The following is a 23,624-nucleotide window of genomic DNA, read 5'->3' as shown; positions in this document are numbered from 1 at the left end:
ATGGAGTAGTTTGGAGAGGTTTAATATGGGGGAGGGCCTTGGAGGTGCGGCACTGCAGGGAGCGCTCCTTGCTGGCCAAATCCGGGGTGGACGAGGTGGACGAAAAGCGGGCCAGGTGGGAGAATTTGGGGGAATTTGGGCTCTATTTATACTTCTACGGGGTGTGAAAAGGAGGTGTTGGATTTTGGGTTTTTTTGAAGGAGGTTTTGGTGGATTTGTTGGGCCCTTTTGGAAGTCCATGTGTGGGTCCTCACTGTGAGTGGCTGCACTGTATGAGACACGGTACAGCAGGAGGACATGGGGAGAGATAGTGGTGTCAGTTTAAAAGATACGGCTTTTTATTATTTACTACTGTAATCTACGGGTTCTGAGGATTCGTTTGGTACCAAAAAGTCACAATTTTCTACGCTCTCCATCTGAATCACTGCACCCTCCATTGGTGGCTGCAAATGCTCATACATATCCTTAACGCATGTCTCCAAAAAGCAACCTCCACGAATTCACCCACCTAGTCATAACCCTTGAACTTTCTTTATTTGTCTCACCCTAGGACCATCTTGTCCACCCGTTCCAGTCCAAAACCGCCCGAAAAGCCACCGAAAACACCCCTTGACATTGTGTCTGCTAAGCGACGGCTGCAAGATGTCGTAATTTGGTTGCTCAAAAACGAAAGTGGGTCGGTGTTGCCGGAAAGTGTGTTTTTTCGAGACGCCAGCGAGGCCAATAAGATGTTGGAGCTGGTGCCAAGCATATATGGGTGGAAAAAAATGGTTGCAAAACAGTTGGGAGCTCTGGTTGGCTGTTTTGGTGGAGGTGGAAAACTGAGACCTACCTATGACGTCAGGCCCTATAGAAAGTATATAAGTGTTTAGAGGTATTTGTTGAAATGGGTGCAAGGAAAGTCTTTCTTTGCAAAATTTCATTTCTCTGAGCATAGCGACTTCACCTGATGGCGTCCAGTTGGTTACTGCCACCTTACTGGTTGTTGACTGCCTATTGTACTTTGTACCCGTGAATATGTAGATGGACTAGAACCATAAACCGTGAATATCTTCGACTAGTGTATTTACCATATTGGCTTTGTGTTATACAATGTCTTTGTCCGCCAACGGACCTGTTTGTGTCTTGTTTGACCGTTAACGGTGTTTGCAGACAGAATACACTTCGTAGGCCTTTGGCCCATGAAGTCTACAAACCCTTATCTAATATATATAGTGTCTGGAAAAGGTCCGGGCATATTTACAGTGTCTTCTTGCCTCCCTTGATGTAGCTTTCAATGTAGAAGGCAGCAAACAACATGGTCAATGGAGTCAAGTAGGCGACGTTAATCATAAGAGGCAAAGCCTGTTCGGCAGACTTGATGCAGTTGTTGAAGGTGTTGCTTTGCTGGTCCCAGTACCACACAAAGGCATGGAACACAGCCAAAGAGCCGCCCACGACGAACTGAGAGATCTGGAGCGACGTCAAGACACGCTTCACAATCATTGGCACACGCACCTTGAGGCAGCACAAGGAGAAGTAGAAATACATCAAGGAGTGGATGAAAGAGTTGAAAACCACGAAAATCCAGATTGGAGGAGAACGGTAACGGATCCCGCTCCACATGCACATCATGGCGCCAGCATGGTGGTAGCTCTGCAAGAGAGAAGAAGGTCTGCCCTTCATAAGGATGATAATGGTGTCAATGACCTCGTAGAACTTTGACATGTAGAACCACCAGCCGTAGATGGTCAAGTTCTTTGTAAGGGAGTCCTGCTTGAACACACCGTTCTCCACATCACACACAGCATAAATAAAGTTCAGAAGTTTGTGTTGAGAGTTGTACTTCAACGACATGGAAGCAGCAGTTCTGCCAAAGCAACGAAGCATGCCAATAAACGTCCAGACGGAGTAAACGCAAAGAAACACATTGTGAAGAAACACCAATGCCTTAAACACCGAAGTTTCAGCCACCTTCACTGGAGCAGGTCTCAAGCGTTTAACTTGCACCTCAGTAAGCAGCTCCTTCTCCAACCGAGCCTTTCTCTTCTGGCGGTCAATCACAATTGGGTTGATAAAGTGCACAGCTGAAAAGTACACCACTGCAATGGTCAAAGGCATCAGCACTTTCATGGAAGCGTCAAACACAGCAGCTAGAAGGCCATTCTCAAACGGAGCCACGGGCGGTTCCGAAGGCGTAGACCATTTCCAAATCTCCAGGTGAGGAAGCCCAAACGAGTACATTATGTGGGTGTAACGAATGTGGAGGAAGTTAGGCTACTTTATATGGCAGCCATTGGAGTCGATCTAAGCGGCAGGTAATGCTTAGACTCGCATTACGGGTGCATCGGGACGAAACGAGGCAGGTAGAGAATAAGGTTACGGAAAGAGGGGTGGACAAAGGAGACTAGGGATTTTCGTGGAAAGCAATATTCTTCAAAAAGAAGCACTTTTTCCGCTTCAAAAGCAGTTTTCGTTGGCACTTAAATGTTCGAAATGGTGGACTGAAAAATTGGGCTGTCTCGGCATCGGGGCCAACAATCGCGCCGCTCGCTCGATGCCCTGGCGCCGTTGGAGGCTGCGAATGTTGGGCGCGATAAGGTTGAGCAGCGGTGGGAGGTGGACTGAAGTGGATGGGGGATGTGGTGGGAATTGGGTGTGGAAAGTGACGTGGTGGTGTTGGAATGGGGTTAGACGGTGGGAGACCATTTCTCCCAGCCTTCTGGCTGGGAGGACAAAAAGTAGAGGTATATCAGGCAGAACTGAGGTGGAGGGGGACTACGCAAAAAGGTGAAAAACTCGGCAGTAGGCAGCCACCCAGCCTGGGAAAGACAAGAGTCTTTGTGCGCCCACAATCACCATTATCTAGGGGTTGTCTACAATTCATTATTGAAAGAGGGTGTGCTTTCTGGGCTGGGCAGTGGCGGTTGCTTTTTTCCAAGGTCGGTAAAGGACATCGGATGGTGGTCTTTTGGTGGTCGTTTTGTGCTTACCGCCGCAGCGTTTGCAGCCACTTCTGCTTTGCTTCCTCGGTACGTCCACACGACGTCACTGGGTGTACACTTGAGGAAGGGTGGAGGGTGGAATTGGGGAATTGGCTGTGATTGGTGGAAGGAAGGGACATGGCGTGGAATGGCGGTGGATGGAAGGCTTAAGGGTATGTCTGTGGCTGGTGGGTCTCGGCTCGGAGTTCAGATCACCGATATTCCATTCCATGTGGTGAGTAGACAAAGAAACGCTTCTAGGGTGATCCCGCTGGTTTCCTCGTACGAGGATTGACAGGAAAAAGCGTTTCTGGTAATTGTTTCTAGCTGTATAGCCTGGTTGGGTGTGTGGTTGGCGCTTGGTGGGTGCAAATAGAGTTTGAAAGCGGAACCTAGATTGACAAGGGCGATCAGGCTCTGGCGGTTGACCAGAAACGCAAATGGCGATAGAGGGAGCGTGTTGAAGGCTTTGGAGCGCAATTGGTAAGTTGGGTGGTGATAACGGTCCGTAGTGATCAGACACTGAAGTACCATAACGGTAATAATTGCTCAACGTAAATGGACCCTATCCTCGGCTCTAAAAATTGTAGCAGTTGGCATGAAAAAGAATCCATGTGTAGCATGCTCTTCGTATTGCCTTCTCTTCGTATTACCTTCTCTTCGTAGTGCCTTCTCTTACTATTCCCTCTGCTTTCTCTCTACATCTACATCCCATCTACATCGGTTTATTCATTCATCGATTCGTTATGAAGCATCACCAGCCATGGGTCTGGCTCGTGCGCGTGTCGGGGCCTAGCGGTGCTGCTAGACTGGGTATCTTTTTCATCGTGTTGATGTTCATGTTAATCGGTTGGTTGGTGATGGTACGCAATGGCTGCGCTGGGTTTCTGGCGGGAGACCTTTTGGGGGAGCCTGTGTTGCTCGTTTGTTGCCTTGTAGGAGACCTAACTGGCGATCTGGTGGGTGATCTCGTAGGAGAACGAGTTGGCGATCTTGGGAAATCCATCGAGATGTCTGAGTACCGTTCTGGGGATCTGGTTGGTGATCTGACTGGAGAACGCACTGGAGAACGGAGTGGAGAAGCTAAAGGAGTGGCTGGGAGCATCATGGCAGGCACAATTGGGTCGAATTGCATGGCTTGCTTGTCCAAAATAAGGAACCGTTGTTCTCTGAGGTAGATGGTCAAATCAGCAATAGCCTTTTGGGCGTTGATCTCGTCAAAAGAACTCAAAAAGATCTGGTGGTATGGAAGCGGTTCTTGGGTTTCTGGGTCCACGGGGTTTCTGTTCCAGGCGAGTTCAACATCCAAAAGAAGCCTAAATGGGATAACTATTCTTTCTCTGAAGTCTTCGTTGCTTTCACTGAATGTTCCTTCGAACTTACCAGGACAGAAGGTTACCTGGAATTCCCAAGTCTTAGGAAGCATAGATGCTAACCTGAGAGCACACAGATGCGGTCTGTTATCGTTACCCTTGATTGCCAACAAGTGGGAGCTTTCACCCTTGAAAGTCTCCAACGACGTGGGGAAATCAATGTAAGTACTAAAATCAGACTCCATATCGTTGACAAACCTGAGATCCTGGCCCTGTTTACGAATAAGCATCAGGTAGTGACTCTTCAAGAGCCTGAAACCGACGCTATTATAGATAGTAGCCATTCCACGCAGCTGGGCCAATGTGTTCAGGCAGCATTGAGCCACCAACTGGTCAATCTCGTACTTGACAAAGAGAATGTTCTTCAGGTTCTTCATAGGACACTTGATCAAGACATTGTTATCTCTTCTGAAGGAATAGAGGATTCTGTCGTCGGTAGTCTTTTCAGGAGTCTTCTTCAGACTGGAGAACTTGATGAACACATTATACTTCTTCATGATAGACTGGATAATGGAACCTCCGTTGCCAATAATACTCTTATGGAACACTTCTGGAATGTTGAATTGCATTTCAGCAGGCAACTCCATTTCAATAAGACTGACGCTTCTCAGAAGAATATCAAACACTGAAGACATTTGCTTATTCTTGACTCCAGCGGAAACAGCAATTGTAGAAGAAATGACGAAATTGTACTCGTTCAAGTGTTTGAATCTGATTTGCGGCATGTGGTTGAGCTGGTTCAAGATCTTGATGATCTTACCGTTCTTCTTTCCACTCAAGAACTCTCTGTGTTCGTTACGAAGCTCCATACTAACAGAGAATCGGAACTGGGAGTCTTCTTCGTCACTAGAATCTTCAGTAACAAGGCTGGAGTTCTGGAAACCAGCAATCAAGTCCTTAAGAAGCAGTCTGACTTCTTCCTTGAATCCCACAATGTTCATACCGTTGCAATTGTACGTAAGAATGCATGTTTTGCGGATATTGATAAGGTTGATCAAGTAGTACTCAAAATCAGCAGATCTCGAGCCTGAAGGGAACTTGATATCCAAACTGTAGTAATTGCAGCTCAAGTTGCTGATATCCTGGATGGTTCTGGAAACAGCTTCGGTGCTATGGCCCTGGACCACGATTTTATTGTTTTTGGCTTCTCCCAAGCTAGGAATCTGCACAAACGTGCCGTGCAGAAACATAATTGCCAGGATATCCTTCTCTGAATAAAGTGTAATGATATCAAGCTTATCTTTAGAAAGCTCAATCTCTTGCAAGTACAAGTTTGCAGTCAGGTTGACTCTGGAGTCCACAGTGGTGACCAAATCCAGAATGATACGCTTAGCTAAAAGAATCTCAGGTACCCTCTTAGCCGTAACCCAGATACTAGAACTCTCGTTGCTTTCAATGATCTCACAATTGAAACTATGAGGCATCAATGAAGGTAAGTAGATATTGACATTCAGCTGGCGAGCGATTTCACCAAAATTGGCAAAGTTGACACCTCCCACGCCCGGAAGCAACGACAACGGAAGGTTAATCTGGTGAACTTTGCATCCGTGCAACAAAGCGTCCACCAAAATACGGCACTCTGTTTCTGCCACAGTCAAGTTCTCAGTAGGACCAGCAATGTACAACGCAAATGGGCCTGCCAAAGGCGCCTGGGCCCCACCGTGCATGGACTTGAAATCGATATGTTTATCTGAAACCATAAGTTCAACCTGGCAGCGTGTGGCAATAGCTTCAAGCCTCAGAACGAACTCAGGCCCAATGTTGGCAAAATCCGTATCTGAAAGAACAATCTTCTTGACGTCCACACGGTGGTACGCTCTCAAAAGCTCGATTCTGCTGATATTGATAAACGTCTCCAGACCATTGATGGAAATAGTAATAAGCTGGTTGTTCAATTGTGGTTCCACCAACTTCACATGGTTCTCCATGCTCATACCGTTATGGTTAAGTTTCCTCACCGTCTCCCTCAAAGGCGCCATATTATCCAAAACCCGAACATGAGCAGTGCTTGCTGAGTATGGAATCAACGTGGGAGAGTAAGTAGCCAGGCTCTGCCAGAGCCCAGAGTCAGACTCGAACAACCCAGCCAGTGGGTTGAGCAAGTAGGAGTATTCCAAGGAAAGAATGACAAGATTCGAGTCCATGGTAGATGAAACGAAATGGGTTACTGAAACTGGGCAAGTTGACGGGTGATGGCTGGGTATAAAAACGGGTAGATGTGGCAGAAGAGAGCCTGAGCAAGAATGGCTGCAAAGGTTAATAGGTAAACAGAAGTATGCAGCTGGTCGACATTACATTGCCTAAATGGGCAATAGGATAACACTGGGCAGGACAATCTGCACGATTCCATGCGAGGTGCTTGCCTAAATAGGCAACGATATCAAACCATGTGCAGTCCGCCAACGTTATGGTTCCTGAGCCATAAAGAGACCGAGGAGGTTCCGAGTGTTGTGTTGTGGATGGAGGTATGAAGGAAAGTTAATTTTGGCAGGTAAGGGGCGATGAGGGTGTGTTTTGGGTGGAATTCGGGGCGTGTTTTGGGGAAACTTGGGTGCATTTACGGTGAGTATATGTGGATTTAGAGTTGACAGAGAGATGTGTAAGTTAACTGAAAGAGGTGTTTGGCTTGGAAAGTAAGGTTGCTGGATAAGATGAAACAGGGTCTTTTTTGTTTGTTTGGGGTGTTTAAGTAGTACAATGTCTTTTTGTGGAAGCTCAAAAACCGTTGAGATGTACTTTAAATTAAGCGTGCAGTAGTTGGTAAGGTGTTCTTGGAGCTACAGGTATTCATAATTACAATGCAATGAGTAGGTACTTCTACTGTAAGAGTCTGGAATTATACAAGACGTCGCTTGTGTAGTAAGACTCGTGGGTGGAATGCGTTGGTGGTGACGAATGTAGAGGTGTGATGGACGTCAGCAACTGGGCATACAATGAGTTCACTGGGGGTGCTGTGACGTAGAGGACATTGGATTGGGGCTGAATCAGTAAGGGAAGAAGACAACCTCTTAGCAGAATTGAAGTAATGTCTGCTTCCGTTGGATGTTAACTACCTACCATCCACCTCAATCCCTTTAGCTCCCTCCATCACTTCCCTCTTAGATCTCTTTCAAGGTCTCTTTCAAGGTCTTTTTGGCTTCACTGGACTACCTTGGAGGCACCCTTTTCGTGTCCCAAATATGCACCATCTCGTCCCAGCCCGTCGTGGCACACCAGCCTGGTTCTCCCCAAAGACTATAGTCACAGCCAACCACAAACTCTCTGTGCTGGCGCATTATGCCCTTACATCCACTGCCGCCGTTGTTCAAGAAACGTGCCCTATCCTCCAGCTGATCTATCCATACTCGTGATGTCATATCATAAGAAGTCGTCAAGAGCTCCTGGCCCAGATGAGGAGACCAGACAACCTTCCTAACGGCAAACTCGTGGCCCAACAACTCATTAAGCGGCGTAGGGCCTCGTATATGGTAAGCAGGCAGCGGCTGGCCTGGCACTGGGTTATCGAGTTTAGCTATCATTCTCAAATCCCAAACCCTCACAGCCTTATCTGTACCTGCCGACGCCACAATGTTCGATTTGTATTTATTCCAGTCACACGACAACGCTTCAAGACCGCCGTGGGCAATGAAATCGAGCTGGAGTGGCTGTGGAGCCCTGATATCCCAAATATTAACATGCGACAGCCCCGTGCAACTGATAATCGTCAGGGGCGAGTGGGGAGAAAACGTAGCGTTATAAACACACTGGGAAGTATTAAAGTTACCTTCTCTCTGGTTGTGGCTCGTTGGTGGTGCCGGTTGAGGGTTAGCTGCTTTGGCACTCTGGTCCACCCTTGGATTCAACGTAATCATCGATTGCTGTCTCGAAGGCGTCCACACCTTTATAGATCCGTCCCAGGACGACGTGACAAAGTTGTTTTTATCCACCAAGTTCCAATTCACCGAAAAAACCTCGCGTTGGTGCTCTTTATAGTTCATCACCGGGAATTGGGGCACTTTCAAGTCGAAAATCTTCACCAGCCCGTCCCCCAGAGCCGTAGCAAGCTGGTTTTCATGGATTTCACTCCAGGAAACATCAAAAAGACCGTCCTGAGTCTCCCAGCCAATATCATTATGAACTTGGCCCTGAGCGTCTATGGAAAGAATAAAGAGCTTTCCGTTACCAACCAAACCATAATTGGCAGCAGTGGCCACCGCTAGCTTATTGTCGAAAAACGGCGAGTACCTGACGCCGTAGCCGTTGTAGCCTGCTGTTCTGAACGAAAGCATGATGGGTCTTCCAGGTGAATTATCTTCACTTTTAACTCCAACTTTCGCACTTTCTCCTACACACTTTTTCCTACTATGGGGGAGAATCAGAAGTGATTGATTTTTGAGATGCACACGGGGGGAAAAAAGGGTAATGAATGCAGGGATTAGATGTCAAAGGTCCGGGTGTCAAGAAACTTGATGAGGTTGTGGTGCTCGGGACGGATATTGTTGATGCTCAAGAGACCAAACGAGATCATATCTCCGGCGATCAACGCGGCTTTCTGCTGGGAGTACTTGAGGTAGTCAAAGTCGTCGTCGGTGGATCCGATGGGCTCGTCGTCGTCCACAATGGCTGAGTCTTCCATCGATAAGGCGTCCATGCCGGTGGTGATTTTGAAGGTACTGTGGACACCTTTTTCTTCAGAGTTGAAGCCGAGCAAGCCAATGTCGGTCTTTTTAGGTGGTCCGTTCTGGAGAAGACCCCAGATGGCCCAGAAGAATTGCACGGTGGAACGCCACAATACGACTTCATTGTAGAGCTTTTTGATTTCGTACTCTTGCATTTGCAGAACATCCGATTCGTTGATGGACGGTTTGTTCTTGGTTCTGAGGTTGGACGTAGGCACACGGAAATCGTACTCAATGTACGATTTGATCAAGTTCAATTGCTCGGCTTGTTTGGGGAAGGCTTCCTCGTGGATGACGTGAGGTTGCTTTTCATCCGCGTAGTCAGACATCCATTCGGCAAAATGATCGGCAATATCGTACGCTGGGAAGTTAGCTCCCGAGTACTCAAAGTCAATCACAGCCAAATCATTGTCTCTTCTGTTGGTGGTGTTCACTCCAGAACTATCCGCAGGTTGAATAACCTCATCTGGATCAAACGTCTCTCTCAAAAGCAAATTACCATACTGAGTATCGTTATGGCAAAATCTATAATTCTCTGAAAACCGTGACAGGTCGTACTTGGAAAAGAGCCAGTCTCTGTACGTGAAAACCAATTGCTTGAACTGATCCCACGGCAAAAGCACAATGTCAGCGATCTCCTCTGGCTTGTACAATGGCAAGAACGTCTTTTCAAACACATTGAGCCATTTCTGGATCTGGATCCAGGCCTGCGGGAAATCCGAGGCCCTGTCTCTATCGTCTAATTCAATCTTGTAATGCAAATCCTTCATTCTGCGTCCTATCATCTGGGAGATGACCGGGCTCCTAACATGCAGCTTCGTCATTGTCAAAAAGCCCTCCAAGAACTGCTCAAACCGGCCATTGGAAAAGATTCCCAAAAGCTTAGGTCCAATCTTCTTCGGCGAGAGCTTCACCAAAATGCTAAGCTCATAGTCTCTATCAATAATAGAGTCCACGTTCTTACCATAAACACGCAACAACAACGAAGGCGCCGTGAAAGCCGGATCCTTAAGCTCCACTTTATAGATGCTATTGGTAAGAGCGCCCGAAATACGGGTCACCACCACATTGTTCACCGTCAAGTACTTCTTATGCCACTTGCTGATTCTAAGTGCTCTAATAAGAGCGATAAGCTCCTGTTTGAAGAAATCCAACGGCAACGTGTTATCTAGCGTCACCAGCACGGACGGGATGGTCATCTCAGCGCCATTGTCAAAATGCTGCTGTGTCAACGTAAGACTGTTCAACGAAGAGCCCGAGATCGATTTACGGGATCCCAAGCTTGGTCTTCTTGTGGCTGACGTGGAACGGGAATTGGCGGTGGAGTTTCTGGTACGGGACCTGGACCGAGATCGGGACCGAGCGGCCTCGTAGGGAGTGATATCCATTGCGATTGTATGGGGATTAATTAATGGAAGTTCTGGGTTAATTAGATTAGCGTATTGAGAATTATTTGGTCTCACGACATTTAGTGGTGATGGTGTACGGGTGTCATGGGGAAGATAGGCTCCCCCAGGTTGATAGGGGTTTCCCTGGGGAGGTATGGGAGGGAGATTTTGATGAGTTTATGGGGATATTTGGGGGTGGTAGATTATGGGTAGGTAGTTTTTTTGGCGATTTTTGGGCACAAAGTACGGATATTATGGGGTGTAGTATGCTTTTCGCAGCCACCGAATACCGATAAGACAAGGGGAGTAGTGGCCCGTGGAGGAGTGATAAATACGGCAATTTGGATATTTTATATGGTTTCCTGTGCCGTGTTTTGACCAAATACGAGGTTTTTCGAGGTTGGTGACGTACTTGTGTGAAAAATTATCAACACTTCTTACTGTGCGTCTACCACCAGAAGTTCCAGAGAAGGAAACTACAAGAACCACCGCAGGATATTAATTATGGTCATTCCAAGATCCTGGTCTTCTTTGGGTATTTTTTAGAAGCAAGGAAAGTGCAATTGGATCTGGTTTCCAGTTCCACGTGGGGCATTACACCATACTGTGTAATTGCTAACACTAGTTGCTAAGTAGTAGGCAACCTCCATGTCTGCTACGGCTGCTACGGCTTCCACTTTGCTAGCCAAAAGAATAGAAGTATACGAAGCAACGTTACGTTTGTGGATAAACGGGTTCTGTGTATGAAGTGTATGAAATCGGTGGAGCACCTTGAACCATTGCTAATCATACAAAACGTTAATCACGAACACTGACCTTTCCGTTCCGTTGACCTTCCACCATATTCCATTCCACCAGAACCTTCTTCAATGCTCCTAACTATATTTTCTTCGCCAGCACCCCAGAAGCCAAGAAATGTGGTTTCCCCTGAGTATAGCAGTGTTCAACACACCTTCTGGTTTGGGAAAAGTCTTCTCGGCATAGATGTTCCATTGTAAAGGCATAGCAATCCATAACCAGCCATATACTTCTCTGTAAGCAGCTTCCATTATTAGAAGCTAATTGAGCCTCTGCTTACCTGTAACATTGCAGAGACAAGTGGAGATTGTTCCTGAGGCTTATTGTTCGATGTCTCCATTGTGAAGCTTATCGAACCTTGCTGAAGTCAACAAAAAAAAAAAAAAAAAGGAGACATAGAAACCACTTGCTTGCTAAAGTCACCTCCACCTCCTTTCACTGGGCTAGCCGGACCGTTTGTGGTTCCCAACTTGTCTCTCAATACTACAAATGTTGAGAACCCAAAACCCCACGAACCAGCCACCAGCCACCTGCCAAGGGCGCCTACGAATGGTCTTACATACGCCGCTGCAGAAAAGTGCCCCAAGAACAGTGATAACTGTACTATTCACGCATCTGAGTGAGCAACAGAAGCATAGCGGCTGAAGCGAGACATGGGACCGAGCAGGAAGAGAAGGATCCAATGGGGAAGAAGAGCAACTGTGGGAAGGGATAAGTCCTTTTTTTTCTTGTCAGAAGACGGTCTGGTTGAAGCCCTGGAGCCCTCCAGCTTCGCCAAGTCAAGGTATACTTTGTTCACCACCCGGAACGTCCGGAGTCCCACAAACCAGGTTTAACCGCCAGAACGAAACGCCAAACGCCAAACACAAACGCCAAACACCCTTTTTTTTAAAATGTGGGCCAAGGCTCAGTTTTGTGTAACGGGGTCTACATTGGGCGGCTGATTGTCTCAAACGGGAAACTTGATTGGCAGCAATGTTAGATCTGAAGGACAGAGAAGCACGATCTTGCAGAAGCGCCCACCGGCGGTTTGGTTGATTTGGGAGGCGCCTTTCTAGGGGCCAGCAACTGACAGGTGGAATTAGAATGACTTATCTGTGCAGCTTCTGTAAGGAGATTGCAGAGGTGGCAGCTGGAAGCTGCAAGCTGGAAGCTGCAAGCTGGAAGCTGCCATTGGTGCTTCTGGGTAGCTTGCCTGGCCAGGCAAGGGGCCAGGCAATGGAGATGTCAAGGAGCTTGCTGTAGAATTGAAGTTTGCTTTGGTGGAGGTGGAATTTGGTGAAAAGAAATGGGAAGTGGTTTGGCATTTGCAGCCACCACAATTAGAAGTTGTAGAGGCGTAGAAGGTGGGAGAAGGTGGGAGGAAGGTGGGAGGAGGTAGAGAAATCACCAAAGGGCCTCCCCACTGGAGGCCTCCTCCTTCAACTGCAATTACATTGCAGTTGGAAGGTCGTCGTCCAGCCCAGGCTATTTTTGCAGCCATGTTTTTGTTATTAAACTCTGGTGCGGCGGTGCTGGCGCCATGCTATTAATGAACCAACGCCGATTCGGCCCATAAAGGTGTTGGGCTTTTAAATAGCATGGCGTGGGCTGTAAGAGCTGCTGGGCTATCTAGACGGTCTATATTTAACGTCCAGAAGCTCCTGGAACCTCCAGGAACCTCCAGGAGTGGATTGGACCATTCCCAAGGCCTTGTAGACGGCAGAACCGAAAAAAGAAAAATCCCATGACCTCACCGTCCTCTTTGCAGCCAATTGTGGCCCATCCCATGTCGTCAAAGCCCACGGTGTGTAAGCCACCTGTGAAAGCAGTGAGAACCAAAGGGAACAGAATGATAGAACAAACAGAGCCCTGGGTTACCTGGTAAAGCCAAGTGAGACATTCTACAAGGGGTCTTGGCCAGCCGCAACATTAACCCAGGCTCCATATTCGTTCGTTTGCATTTTGCATCACATTTGTCAGGTTTTCCGATTTTTCGATTTTTCTTTTTTTTCACTTTTTTCACTTTTTTTTTTTTTTTTCGCAACCATTGCCTGACGAGTAGCAAGAGGCCAGAGGCCAGAGGCAATTGCCTCTGGCAATTGCCGATTTCCAGTTCATTGCAAATAGCCAGTTCATTGCAAATAGCCAGTTGGGTTACCAGCTCATTGTAAATAGCCAGTTGAATTGCCCATTGCCTCTTGCCAACTGTCTTCGGCAATTGTCAATCGTCAATGTCAATCAGCGTCGATCGCAGCCACCTCGAAGCATTCCAGTCCACCCCAATCTCCAGAAAGGGCCCCACCAAAACCCCCAAAACTGCCTCAAAATCGCCCAAAAAAGAACCCCCAAAAACCTCTGCACCACCCAATTCCAATGCCACTACTATTTCCCCAAAATTCCCACTCCTTCCCTTTCTGGGCCTCCCTCTCCCTCCCTGTCCCACTCTCTGGTTGCTCATTGTGCGCTCTTTTTCTCCCTGCCTGCCTCACTTTTTTTTACTGCTTTTTGCCCTGCAGCGGCTGCCCGCATCCGCCGCACTGGAGCTTCTTTTTTTTTTTTTTTTGGCTTCCTGGCAGGGTTGGTATTTTTGCTTTCGCTTGGCTGTAATACCTCTTCTTTTTGTTTCTTTTCGGTGGAGTAAAAAAAAAATAAAGGACCCAAATAAAAAGCTAGCAACTTGCCGTGCAAATATTTGAGAACGAAGAATAAAAAAAAGTGGGAATTTCCTCCTCTTTATATACCTCGACCCCCCCCCCTCCTTTTTGGTTCACCTTATGCTGGCAGGTCTCAAACTTCAACCTCAGTCTCAGTCTCAGTCTCACTGTTATCAGCACCAGGTCCAAAGCTTTTCTCCAAGACATACACAAAACGTTGCCTTTGGCAGTCCGGGTCTCAAAAACGGAACCAGAAAGCAAAGAGCTTGACTTTTTGGTTTTTTTCTATATTTAAGCCTGGCTCGCCTGTCTTTGGAAGTACCCAACCACCTGTTGTTTTCAATTGAAGGGCCAACACTTTCAACCATCCAGTGACATCCACTGACATCCACTGACATTCACAACCATCCACAACCTCCCTCCCTCCCATTTCCATCGCTTGGTGACCAACTCGCTTCCAGATATACTTCAGACTCCACTTCTTCCTTCCGATTGCTAACGTATCCACATTCGCCTTGACATGCCTATAATACGCTCCTCGTCTGTTTCTCGACGGAAATCCCTTCGCTCGGCTCGCCTGCTGTCGTCTTTGGCCTCCCAGTCAACATACACGGTCTCCCAGACGGCGAACCTGGCTATGCTGTTTCTGCCTTCTCAGAAACACGAGCCTCCAAGCAGCCCAGACGACGAAAAATCCATAAAAGTGCTCCTCAAACAGTATAAGAAGTTGGAGCTCGCCTTGTCCAAGTTTAGCTCCAAACACAACTCCGTCACGAAAGCTAACTTGCTACGAACCGTCTTGCTACCGTTCCTACGCCTGCAACCTCCTTTAGAATCCGTGTTTCTGGTCTCTCTGAAGATCTACTCCAGTTTTTGCTCCGTCTCCACGGCTATCTTGGGTAAATGGTGGCGCCTGCTCCTCCTGGCCTTGGCCTCTCAGAACCTGGCCACCCACGTTTCTGCCCTGGATAGAAACGCCTACTTTGAATGCATATCTAGAATCATGGCCCTACGAGAATGGACCGTGGCCGACCTGGACTCCCAGGCGGTCTTTATTTCTTGCCTCACAGACACTTTAGACCTCTGTGTACGTCGTGTCCAAGCTCTGAAGCTTGTGCCTATCTCAATGAGTGCCTTTGTGGGTAAAGTCTTTGCATTCGCTTTCTTCAATCTCCCGCATGTCTGTAACGCCTTGTTGTTTCTTTTAAATGTGAAACAAAGCCTGGTTCAGAATTTGCTTTCCAATTGTGAAGCTCCTCCTACCAATGACTTGGCAGGTGCCAAATCTGCTTTCCCGAAACACTTATCCCATCTTATTGCATACAAAGGCGTGGAGAACCTCTCCAAAACCAAGCAAGGCATAATAAATTCCATTCCGCCTCCTAAGCATCCGGTGAAAGGCATCCGTGACCCTAGCGGGCCCTGGGTACGCAGATGGTCCAGCTCCGATAGCGATATCTTCAATTCTTTTTTCCGTCATTACATTAACCTTACTGATTTATATTTGGCAAAGGCTTCTGTCAACAGAGAGATGCTGCCCACGGTGTTTCCTGGTTTCTACATTATTGCAACTCACATTTCTCAGGTGTTTGAGTACTCCATAAACAGAATAGTTCACAATATGAAGAAGCCTGAGGTGCCTACTGGCACGGTTGGTCCCGTTTCTACGTCTAATACTCCAGCGAAGCCAAAGTCTCCTCCAAGAAACAATGCCGTGCCAGCGTCGAATCTGCCCCTGCCCCTGCCCCAGCCTGCTCCCCTGCCAAATCCCCTGCAACTGTCCAGCTCCTATCCGTTCAAACTGAATGATACAAACTATACTTGCATATTAAAGATCCTTAAGACTACTCGAGACATTAGCTTTTCCTCCATCCCATTCGCCAACAATCTTTCCCGGTTTATAGACTTGTTGTTTGTGAACATTGCTCGTTCGACTAGCATCTACGACTGCAACAGAAATGGCCTAGTGCTCAGTCTCGTTCATGTTCATTCGAACCATGTATTTGATACAAGCAACATTGACTGGGAGTTTTGGTTGGGCTGTGTTTACCTCATGCTCACTGAGACTCATCATCTTCAGATCATCCAGAGAAGTTTGGCCTTCTTGTTCAATGTGTGGGACAGAATCCCTGATCAGTTGTGCAAGACTGAGCTTCCTCAATCCGTTTCATACTTGAAAGGCTGGCTCTTGAATCCTGGAGACAGCATCAAGGTCAATTTCTCTAACTGGTTGACTTCTACTGATGTTTGGACCAAGTTCTTCTTGCACTGGAATCCAATCGTCCGGTCCTACTTTCTTCGTCTTTTGGTTTGGAGAATAATTGGTATCAACAACTATGAATCCTCATCATCCATTCAGACCACCAGAAGAAGTAAGACAAAGCTTGATTTGATGTATGGCACTTTGAGCAAAAGCAAAGAACTCACAAAAGAGTTGAGCTTTGCTCCTGATAGCCCTATGGTGAACAGAAAATTCGGTATCTTGCCATTGAACCCAAGTCAAACTTACTTGGGCCCTGACGATATTTCTGCTAGCTACTTAACAGGAAATTCTACAAGAACCAGTGATTTGAGAAAGACTCATCCTTACGAGGTATTCGACGAAGCCATTTACTCCTGTACCTCTTTGCCTAGCTCTCCAGCACAGCAAACAGGAAAGAACAGTCCACCTCAAGGCTCTCTTTCGAAGCCACAGAAGAATGGTTCTTTGATCAACTCGTTGAGTAAGTTCTTCAAGAGCTTATCCACAGAAGAAAAGAACAGTTCTACGCTCAGAATACAGCCTCCAAAAGCATTGGGCAGAAAGAATTCGCTTACGTCTCTTAAGAGAAACTCAAGGTCTTTTTCATCTTTGTCGACGTCTCCTAGGATTTCATCTAGGAACTCAAGCCCTAGCTTGGTGTCTCACCAGTCGTCGCTCAACGACTTGTCCACGGACTCTTCGGCAACATCTGATTCCGAATCCTCGATGTCTGACTTCATTGGGTCTTCCAACTCGTCGTTCTCGTCTCGTTCGTCAAAGAATACACAGCCTCCAGAGCTCTTCAAGGTGCCTCCTGAGATTGTTCGTCCAATCTTCAAGTTTGACATTGTTGTTGATAGCGAAGTCTTGACCAATAAGTTTACACAAATGCAAAGGGCCAATGCTTCGGACGTCTATGGCAAGTTCTACTTGCAAGGACAATCCTTGCCAAACTCTGAACCAAAGGCTGTGAAGGTTCCGTCTATCTCGATTTTCCTCAATTCAGATATCTACAATCCCTTTTATATCAGTACTGATAACTATCTTATTGAAGAGGAGATATTTGATGATGGGGAAGATGACGAAAAGGAACGTTTTGTCAAGAAGATTGGCACGTGGTGCTCTAATAAAGCCTCGTTGCAATGTCTAGGCAAATCCATCAATGAATGGAACCAGATTGTGGAGGAGTTTGAACGCTTCTTGTTCCATACTGTTGAAGCCGACCAAGCCAATTACGTCCCCACGGTATCCAGATCGTCAGATGAGGATCTTGGAGGCTCGCCAAAAAGAGAAGAGATCAACGAGGGCGAATACTTCCAGCGTATTGTGCCCTTTCTTCCTATCGATAGTTTTACGGAGCTCAAGTTGCTTAATGCATCCTGAGATAATCTCAGTCATAGATATAATCAATTTCATTATCGTTACACATCTTTTATGCATTGTAAAGCTAAGTCTTTAGCCGTGTGTCCTTGGCGGTGCTGTCTGCGGACGTGGACGTGGACGTGGGGCACGTATAGTTTCTTCAGGCTCATCGCTAAACTTGTTATAGTAGTAAAGCGTAGAGATCATGCAAATGAAGGAACTGGCGCCCCAGAAGATCAACACGCCAATGAAAAAGCTGAGGAAATAGTAGTTCACGAGGTAATAACGGATGCCGTCCCATTCAATGACAAAGTCCAAGGTTGTCTTGGAGTTGTCGATAAGAATTGGGTTGGTGTTTGCAAAAGTAAGATTACTCTTCTGTTCTTTCAACAACTTGACAAGCTCGGCTCCTGTACTATAGTACAAGGGCCAATCCACTTCAACAGTCTTGAAAATGTCCACAAAAATCGGAGGAACCCAGTACCGTAGATGGTACGGGATCCAGCTATTCCTATCGACATATATGTATCTCAGATCGCAATTAATGATAAAGCTGTTCTCACGGATGATATCAGGCGTAAGCTTGAACACGTACCGCATCAAATGGTACGATTTTTCAACAAAGCACACGGCTCTCAAGTTGATTCTCACGGAAAATGGCAAGTCGGCATTGCGTCGGAGGAACAGCAAAGCCAGCAGGGTGTCAATCTCTGTAAACGACGCATGTGATCTGATGTCAAGACTTCCATAGCGGTTTCCCTCTTCAAACAAAGTGGGCACTGCAAATCTCTCAACCGGTACGAGCATCTTATAAAAGTTCAAGTACGTAATCACTGAAATTGGAAGGAGCACCATCACAATGGCCGTGAAAAGAGAGGCGCCATAAAGAGACTGACGCGTGAAAAACAACGACACCCGCGTGTACCGCGTAGCGATCGAGCCTATCAACGATAGGATTCGTTGGGTGAGTGTAACCATAAGTGTGTGGATTGGAACCAAAAGTGCCCTAAGGGAAATGTATCATCATGATGTGTACGGGTGTAATCTGCAGGGAAGGCATATGACAAGGGAGACTAAACCAACCAATGATAAATGATGGAAACAAGCCAGGTTAAAAAATGTTAAAAACATGAAACTTTGCATGCAAAAAAATATAGCTGTGCAATCCCAAATATAGACGTAGGACAAGATAGAACATGGTGTCCGGTCAAAAAACGAAGAAAACCATACAACCGTCTCTATGCGAGGAGGCCAAAGTAGTAAGTGTAGTAATGCAATAACGTGAAGAGACAAACCAATGCAGTGGGGATGAGGTTTAATGAGTAGTATGGCCTCTGTGGTACTTGAGACCATTCAAGTTCTTGTAGCGCTTGCCACAGACCTCACAACGGTAAGGCTTATCCTTTTCCATGCCGGCTCCGTCAAGGTAAGGAGTGTTGGATTCCGGGTCGATGATGGAAAACGTTCCGTCGTCGTTCTCCTTGAGTGTCTGGTTCTGGTGGCCATGAAGACGATGGTACTTGAGACCATTCTGGTTCTTGTATGTCTTTTCGCAGCCAATCACAGGACACTTGAAAGGCTTGTACTCTTCATTCTCCATCACGTACAAGTGGCGAGCTGGGTCGTCAATGTACATGCTATCGGAGTCGGCATCTGCAACCGCCTGGTTGACTCTGTGAGGCGGGAGATGTCTCTGTTGCTGGTTTACATGCTGTTGCTGAGGAGTACCATTGCCAGAAGGCAGCATGGCCCCTGGAACGGCGCCCTGGCTTATGGTCTGGTTCTGGAGGTTGAAATGATTTGCCGGGAGATGCAAAGAGCCCTGGGCCTGTTGCTGCTGCTGCTGTTGTTGCTGCGCAGCCTGGTGATGGTGGTTGTTCAAGAACACATCTGTGGTCAGCACGGTCTCCATGACATTATGGATGTTGTTAATATTGTTTCTATTGCGGTGGGCCGCAAGGATATGCGAGTTGGCTTCCTGAGGCGGCGACGCCAGAATGTGGGCCTCCTCGTAGTGTCTAAGCAAGTCGTGTAGCGTGGGCAAGAGCTGGCCACAGCACGAATAGTCTTTACAGTAGTCAGCTTCTAACGTAGGAAGGTACAGGGTAGTGTTTGGCGGCGAAAGCGTTCCAGCGTGAAGATTAGCAGCATTCTGAGCCGCCACGGGAGCCGCCACCAGCGACATTCGAAACAGCCCTCTTCTAGGGTTTATAAGATTACCCGGAAGATTGGCACTGTTCCCCTGAGGATGGTTCTGATACATCATCACCTCGTCCTTGAGCCACAGGCCAATAGTCACAGAGCCCCAGGAAACACCTCCCATGCCTTGGGAATGTGCAATCAGCTCCCTACGGAACCTGGAGTTGTTGAAGATACTGGGCTGCCTCTGGTGGGTTATATCAATGGGCTGAGGCACATTTAGAAATTCCTGGCCGCTGTCCAGCAGGCTGGAGGCGGCGTTATCGAAGATGGAGGTGTTGAACATGCAAAACGGTAACTTTGTTGGAAGGGATTAAGAAGACTTGGAATATTTCAGGGGGGAGCTGAGACTGTGATGTGGTTGGGAAGGAGGGGCACTGTAGTAGTGGAGGGGTAGGCGGGGCACGACAAAGGGAAATATAGCGGGGTACGGGGGGTACGAAGCGTGTAATATGATTGGACCACTGGACCGGGAAAGTTACTTAGCTGGAAGGTGGGTGCTCCTTGTGCCTGATGCTGATTAGTGATAACGAGCTATCGATTGAGGATATGGCTTTTTGTCAGGACTGCAGGTAAGAACCGTTATTTCTTTTTTGGTAACCCCACGACCGTCGTAAAAGGACAGGCAGGCATCATGGGACTGCCAAACTTTGGCATCCACCTATACGCCCTACGCTCTACACATTGCTCCACTTCCTGGTCAAATCCAAGGGGATTTGGTCGTTTTGGCGGACGGTTGATGGGACTGGAATATCGTGTACTGCATATAAGCATCTCTCACTCTCACAGTCGCTCCCAGTTTCGCTTCCAGCCCCAGGTGTAAATTTTGAGCTGGAAAACGTCCTGCTGGTTCTAAGGAGCAGCCAGGGGAGACATTTACATTAAATGTTCAAATAAACAGAAGGAAAATCCAGTTCCCCCCGGTGGGGGAACTGGGGGACGTAAATCCATAGCCTGGACGCCATCGACTACCTGCAGGACATCGCTATAGCCCAGAAATGGGAAACACAGGCCCATGGAAAATGGAAATTTCACTCGACTCCGGATGGCAACGGCATCGCTTACTGTGTCACGTGACACCTCTGCTCATTTTTAAACGACAAAAGCGACACAAAAACCGGTCTGCCGAGGAGCATTTTATGTATGTGGTGCACGGGTTTCTTACATTCCCTTCCCAAGGCCAGGCCAGACTTTGCAAGTTTTCCAAATCCACATAGACATACGAAACTTGAAAAAAAAAAAAAAGTTACAGTTTGCTGCTCGTTTCAGGTGGGTGTGTCGTTTTCTGTTATTTTTCTGTTATTTTTCTGCTATTTTTCTGTTCCCTGGTAGTTTTCTGCCTGAATGTTGCATTTTTTGTGGCATTCCAGCAACGCAGCAAGGTGAAACCAGGCTAAGCTTCCTGTGGATGGCCCAGGAAAAGTATAAAAATACGACTTGGACTTTTTTGGTTCGCTTTGTTAAGAAGGTTAAATTTGAGCTTGTTTGTAGTTTGTGGGGTGGAATTGGTAGACTTAGGGGTAGACGAGGATGTAGGTGGACGCCTTGGAACCGGTTTTATTGGCCCACAGCAATTTATACTTTGAGAGCAAGCTGCAACTTTGCAGCTGGTGCAAAGAGACGATAAAGCCGTACGGTGGGTAGATATTTCTTTTTCTGTGGGAGGGTTTTGTGATTGGAGTGTGGATTTGTAGTGGAGGTAGAGTGGAGGGTAGTATTAGTATTAGTACTGGTACTGGTACTGGTATAAGCGATGTAAGAGGTGTTATGTGAGAGAAGGAGAGAAGGTGGTCATCGAAGGTGGATGCGTAGAAGGGGACGGAAACGGAAACGGCTGAAGGTGGAATTGGTAAAGGTTGGTGGAGGTTGCTGGAGGTTGCTGGGAGTGGAATCAGAGGAAGGCAGAGGGAGATAGGAGATAGAGAAAGGGATCAGGATCAGGATGACCAGATCGGGTTGGAGGTTGCTGAGGGTGTAATTGGGGAATTGGGGTGGTTGGTTTATGAGGATGTGTTTGGTGGGAGTACCAGTAGTAGTACTAGTAGTAGTACTAGTAGTAGTACCAGTAGTAGTACTAGTAGTAGTACTAGTAGTAGTAGTGAGTGCTGACTACCAGTATTAGTATTAGCTTAAGTACTTTTACTACCATTAGTAGTATTAGTGGTTCTATCAGAGCCTCGTTATCCTACTTCTGTCATTACTTACCTTGTTTCCCAGTGAACACTCCTCGTCTCCCAGTGAACACTGGTTGTTTCCTAGCTTACACTCCTCTTTACCTCCACAAACATGTCTTCTACACTAATACAATTTTCAGTCTCCTCTTCATGGTCTCAGTAAAATCACCCTCTCCATGAAACGTGGATGGCCATAAGGTGCATGGCATTTCACTTTTTGTGTTACAAAGAATATTGCTTCCAGGCTTCCATTGCAGTCGTATTCTCTTGACCCCATGACATCATCAGGCAGTGTACTTTGTACTTGTGGCACCTTGGCCACCAAAAGCTTATACTCTGACTACAAGGGTAGTTGTTGGGGTAGTGGTACCTTGAATGGTGTCTAGACCATATGGCTGTTAGAAGCCCAAGAAAGCTCGCAGCCAGTGGCTCAAAAAAGGAATTAATGGCCCCAGGAGGGCATTTCATGAGGATTGGGAGGTTTATATACGTTCTGGGTGCTCCAGGGAAAAAGTCTAGTAGTAGTTATGGACACCAGGTGTTAGTATGTCTTCAATAGATAGTCGTCCAGCATGTATAAGACTACCTTACCTGAAAGATCAAACTTTCAAGGTAATTAATTAAACTTCACTAAAATTTAAATATCCCTTCTTTTGGAGTGGCATGAAAGCTGTGGTATGGGGTACTTGGGGTGGTAAAGTATAATACACGGTTGTAGAAAGACAATCAGCAAAGGACAATACCTGAAGGGTGAGGAGTACACACTAAACAAAGTAGTTAGTTTGGCCAGCGCTTCAGGGGCTACCCTATTATTGTATACTATCATCTTTCCCAAAATGTCCAAAAAGCATGTCTTCCTTATGGCTGCAAAATGTGGTTCTGAACGTCGGGTATACTTCCCGATTGAGCCCATAGTGCATTGACAGATATGTTTGTATGTAGGTCATGGCATTCAGCAGTTACCATATACCCCCATCCAAAGGCACAATTAGACTTTTTAGAGAATTTTCAAGGGGCTAAAGTGGACCTTGATTTGGTAAGGAAAGCAGTAGCAGGGTTAATTTTTAGTCGTGGCCAGCAAAGACAGCTGGTTTTCCACTTTTTGCGCTTTTCTTGTCCAAAAGATGTCAAACGCCCGTAAACCATTCCCAACACCTTCTCTTCCTCATTTAGCCCCTTCTAGATGTATTAAAGATACCACTAGACCTCTCTGTATACCCATTGTGGCTGTAAAAGGCCATCTTTTTCAGTACCTACAAACCCTCTCCAACTGTCAACCCGTACAAAAAGTCCCTCCCAACACCTCCAAACACCTTCTAACACCCTCCAAACGACCACTACAACCCTTCCCCTTCCCAAGGTAAACAAGAAACCTTGGCTAAACGCGGTTGGGTGCAAAATAGTAAATAGGCGTTGCTTTTCCTAACGGTTTTCTTCACGTGATATGCATCACGTGACTTTATCTGCATGAGATCTGAGCCACAGCAGTCTATAACTGTCAAAAAGCATATGCATAAGTCCCAGCCATCCGAGATCACAAGCAGAAATAAGGCAATAAGAGGGCATCATAGTAATCAGAGAGCCTCTATTAACCCCTTGTATTTTTTTCGCCGCCCCTGGAAGCCCCACACGCCCAAAAATCGTAAATTTCAAACCCCATCACGTGACCTCTCCGAGTCGGATACCCGCCTACGTTTTTGCACCCAAATGAGCAAATCGGTCTCCAACACGGTTCTTTGCATATAATGCCTACACGGTCCGGACCTGAAAGCCCTTATAAACCTTTGCTGTTTCCCCTAAAACACATGTCCTTCCCCAGATCCGTCCCACC

At 46.9% G+C, this 23,624-nt stretch overlaps 7 protein-coding genes across 7 annotated transcripts; 1 reads left to right on the top strand and 6 right to left on the bottom strand. All coding sequences in view use genetic code 12, as the record gives it.

Moving 5' to 3' along the window:
- Positions 1–1,239: 1,239 nt before the first annotated feature.
- On the bottom strand, positions 1,240–2,223 carry CXQ85_004212 (uncharacterized protein; the record flags this gene model as incomplete). Its single annotated transcript, XM_025487840.1, has 1 exon — positions 1,240–2,223. One exon carries the CDS (start codon positions 2,221–2,223, stop codon positions 1,240–1,242), a length of 984 nt encoding a protein of 327 aa, XP_025341648.1.
- Positions 2,224–3,717: 1,494 nt separating this feature from the next.
- CXQ85_004211 (uncharacterized protein) lies at positions 3,718–6,480 on the bottom strand (the record flags this gene model as incomplete). Its single annotated transcript, XM_025487839.1, has 1 exon — positions 3,718–6,480. One exon carries the CDS (start codon positions 6,478–6,480, stop codon positions 3,718–3,720), a length of 2,763 nt encoding a protein of 920 aa, XP_025341647.1.
- Positions 6,481–7,482: 1,002 nt separating this feature from the next.
- Positions 7,483–8,604, bottom strand: PEX7 (Pex7p; the record flags this gene model as incomplete). Its single annotated transcript, XM_025487838.1, has 1 exon — positions 7,483–8,604. The coding sequence occupies one exon, from the start codon at positions 8,602–8,604 to the stop codon at positions 7,483–7,485; it is 1,122 nt and encodes a 373-aa protein (XP_025341646.1).
- A 146-nt stretch (positions 8,605–8,750) lies between these two features.
- On the bottom strand, positions 8,751–10,382 carry CXQ85_004209 (bifunctional choline kinase/ethanolamine kinase; the record flags this gene model as incomplete). The annotated part of the gene is made up of 1 exon (XM_025487837.1): positions 8,751–10,382. The coding sequence occupies one exon, from the start codon at positions 10,380–10,382 to the stop codon at positions 8,751–8,753; it is 1,632 nt and encodes a 543-aa protein (XP_025341645.1).
- A 3,954-nt stretch (positions 10,383–14,336) lies between these two features.
- Positions 14,337–17,441, top strand: CXQ85_004208 (uncharacterized protein; the record flags this gene model as incomplete). Its single annotated transcript, XM_025487836.1, has 1 exon — positions 14,337–17,441. The coding sequence occupies one exon, from the start codon at positions 14,337–14,339 to the stop codon at positions 17,439–17,441; it is 3,105 nt and encodes a 1,034-aa protein (XP_025341644.1).
- Positions 17,442–17,513: 72 nt separating this feature from the next.
- Positions 17,514–18,398, bottom strand: CXQ85_004207 (uncharacterized protein; the record flags this gene model as incomplete). Its single annotated transcript, XM_025487835.1, has 1 exon — positions 17,514–18,398. The coding sequence occupies one exon, from the start codon at positions 18,396–18,398 to the stop codon at positions 17,514–17,516; it is 885 nt and encodes a 294-aa protein (XP_025341643.1).
- A 337-nt stretch (positions 18,399–18,735) lies between these two features.
- SFP1 (zinc-coordinating transcription factor) lies at positions 18,736–19,905 on the bottom strand (the record flags this gene model as incomplete). Its single annotated transcript, XM_025487834.1, has 1 exon — positions 18,736–19,905. The coding sequence occupies one exon, from the start codon at positions 19,903–19,905 to the stop codon at positions 18,736–18,738; it is 1,170 nt and encodes a 389-aa protein (XP_025341642.1).
- Between the last annotated feature and the right edge of the window lie 3,719 nt (positions 19,906–23,624).

The sequence above is a fragment of the Candidozyma haemuli genome (assembly GCF_002926055.2).
Source record: "Candidozyma haemuli strain B11899 chromosome Unknown G_2014730914, whole genome shotgun sequence".
Lineage (NCBI taxonomy): Eukaryota > Fungi > Ascomycota > Pichiomycetes > Serinales > Metschnikowiaceae > Candidozyma > Candidozyma haemuli.
Note: the sequence above shows the minus strand (reverse complement) of the source record. Positions and strands in the feature narration are given on the sequence as shown.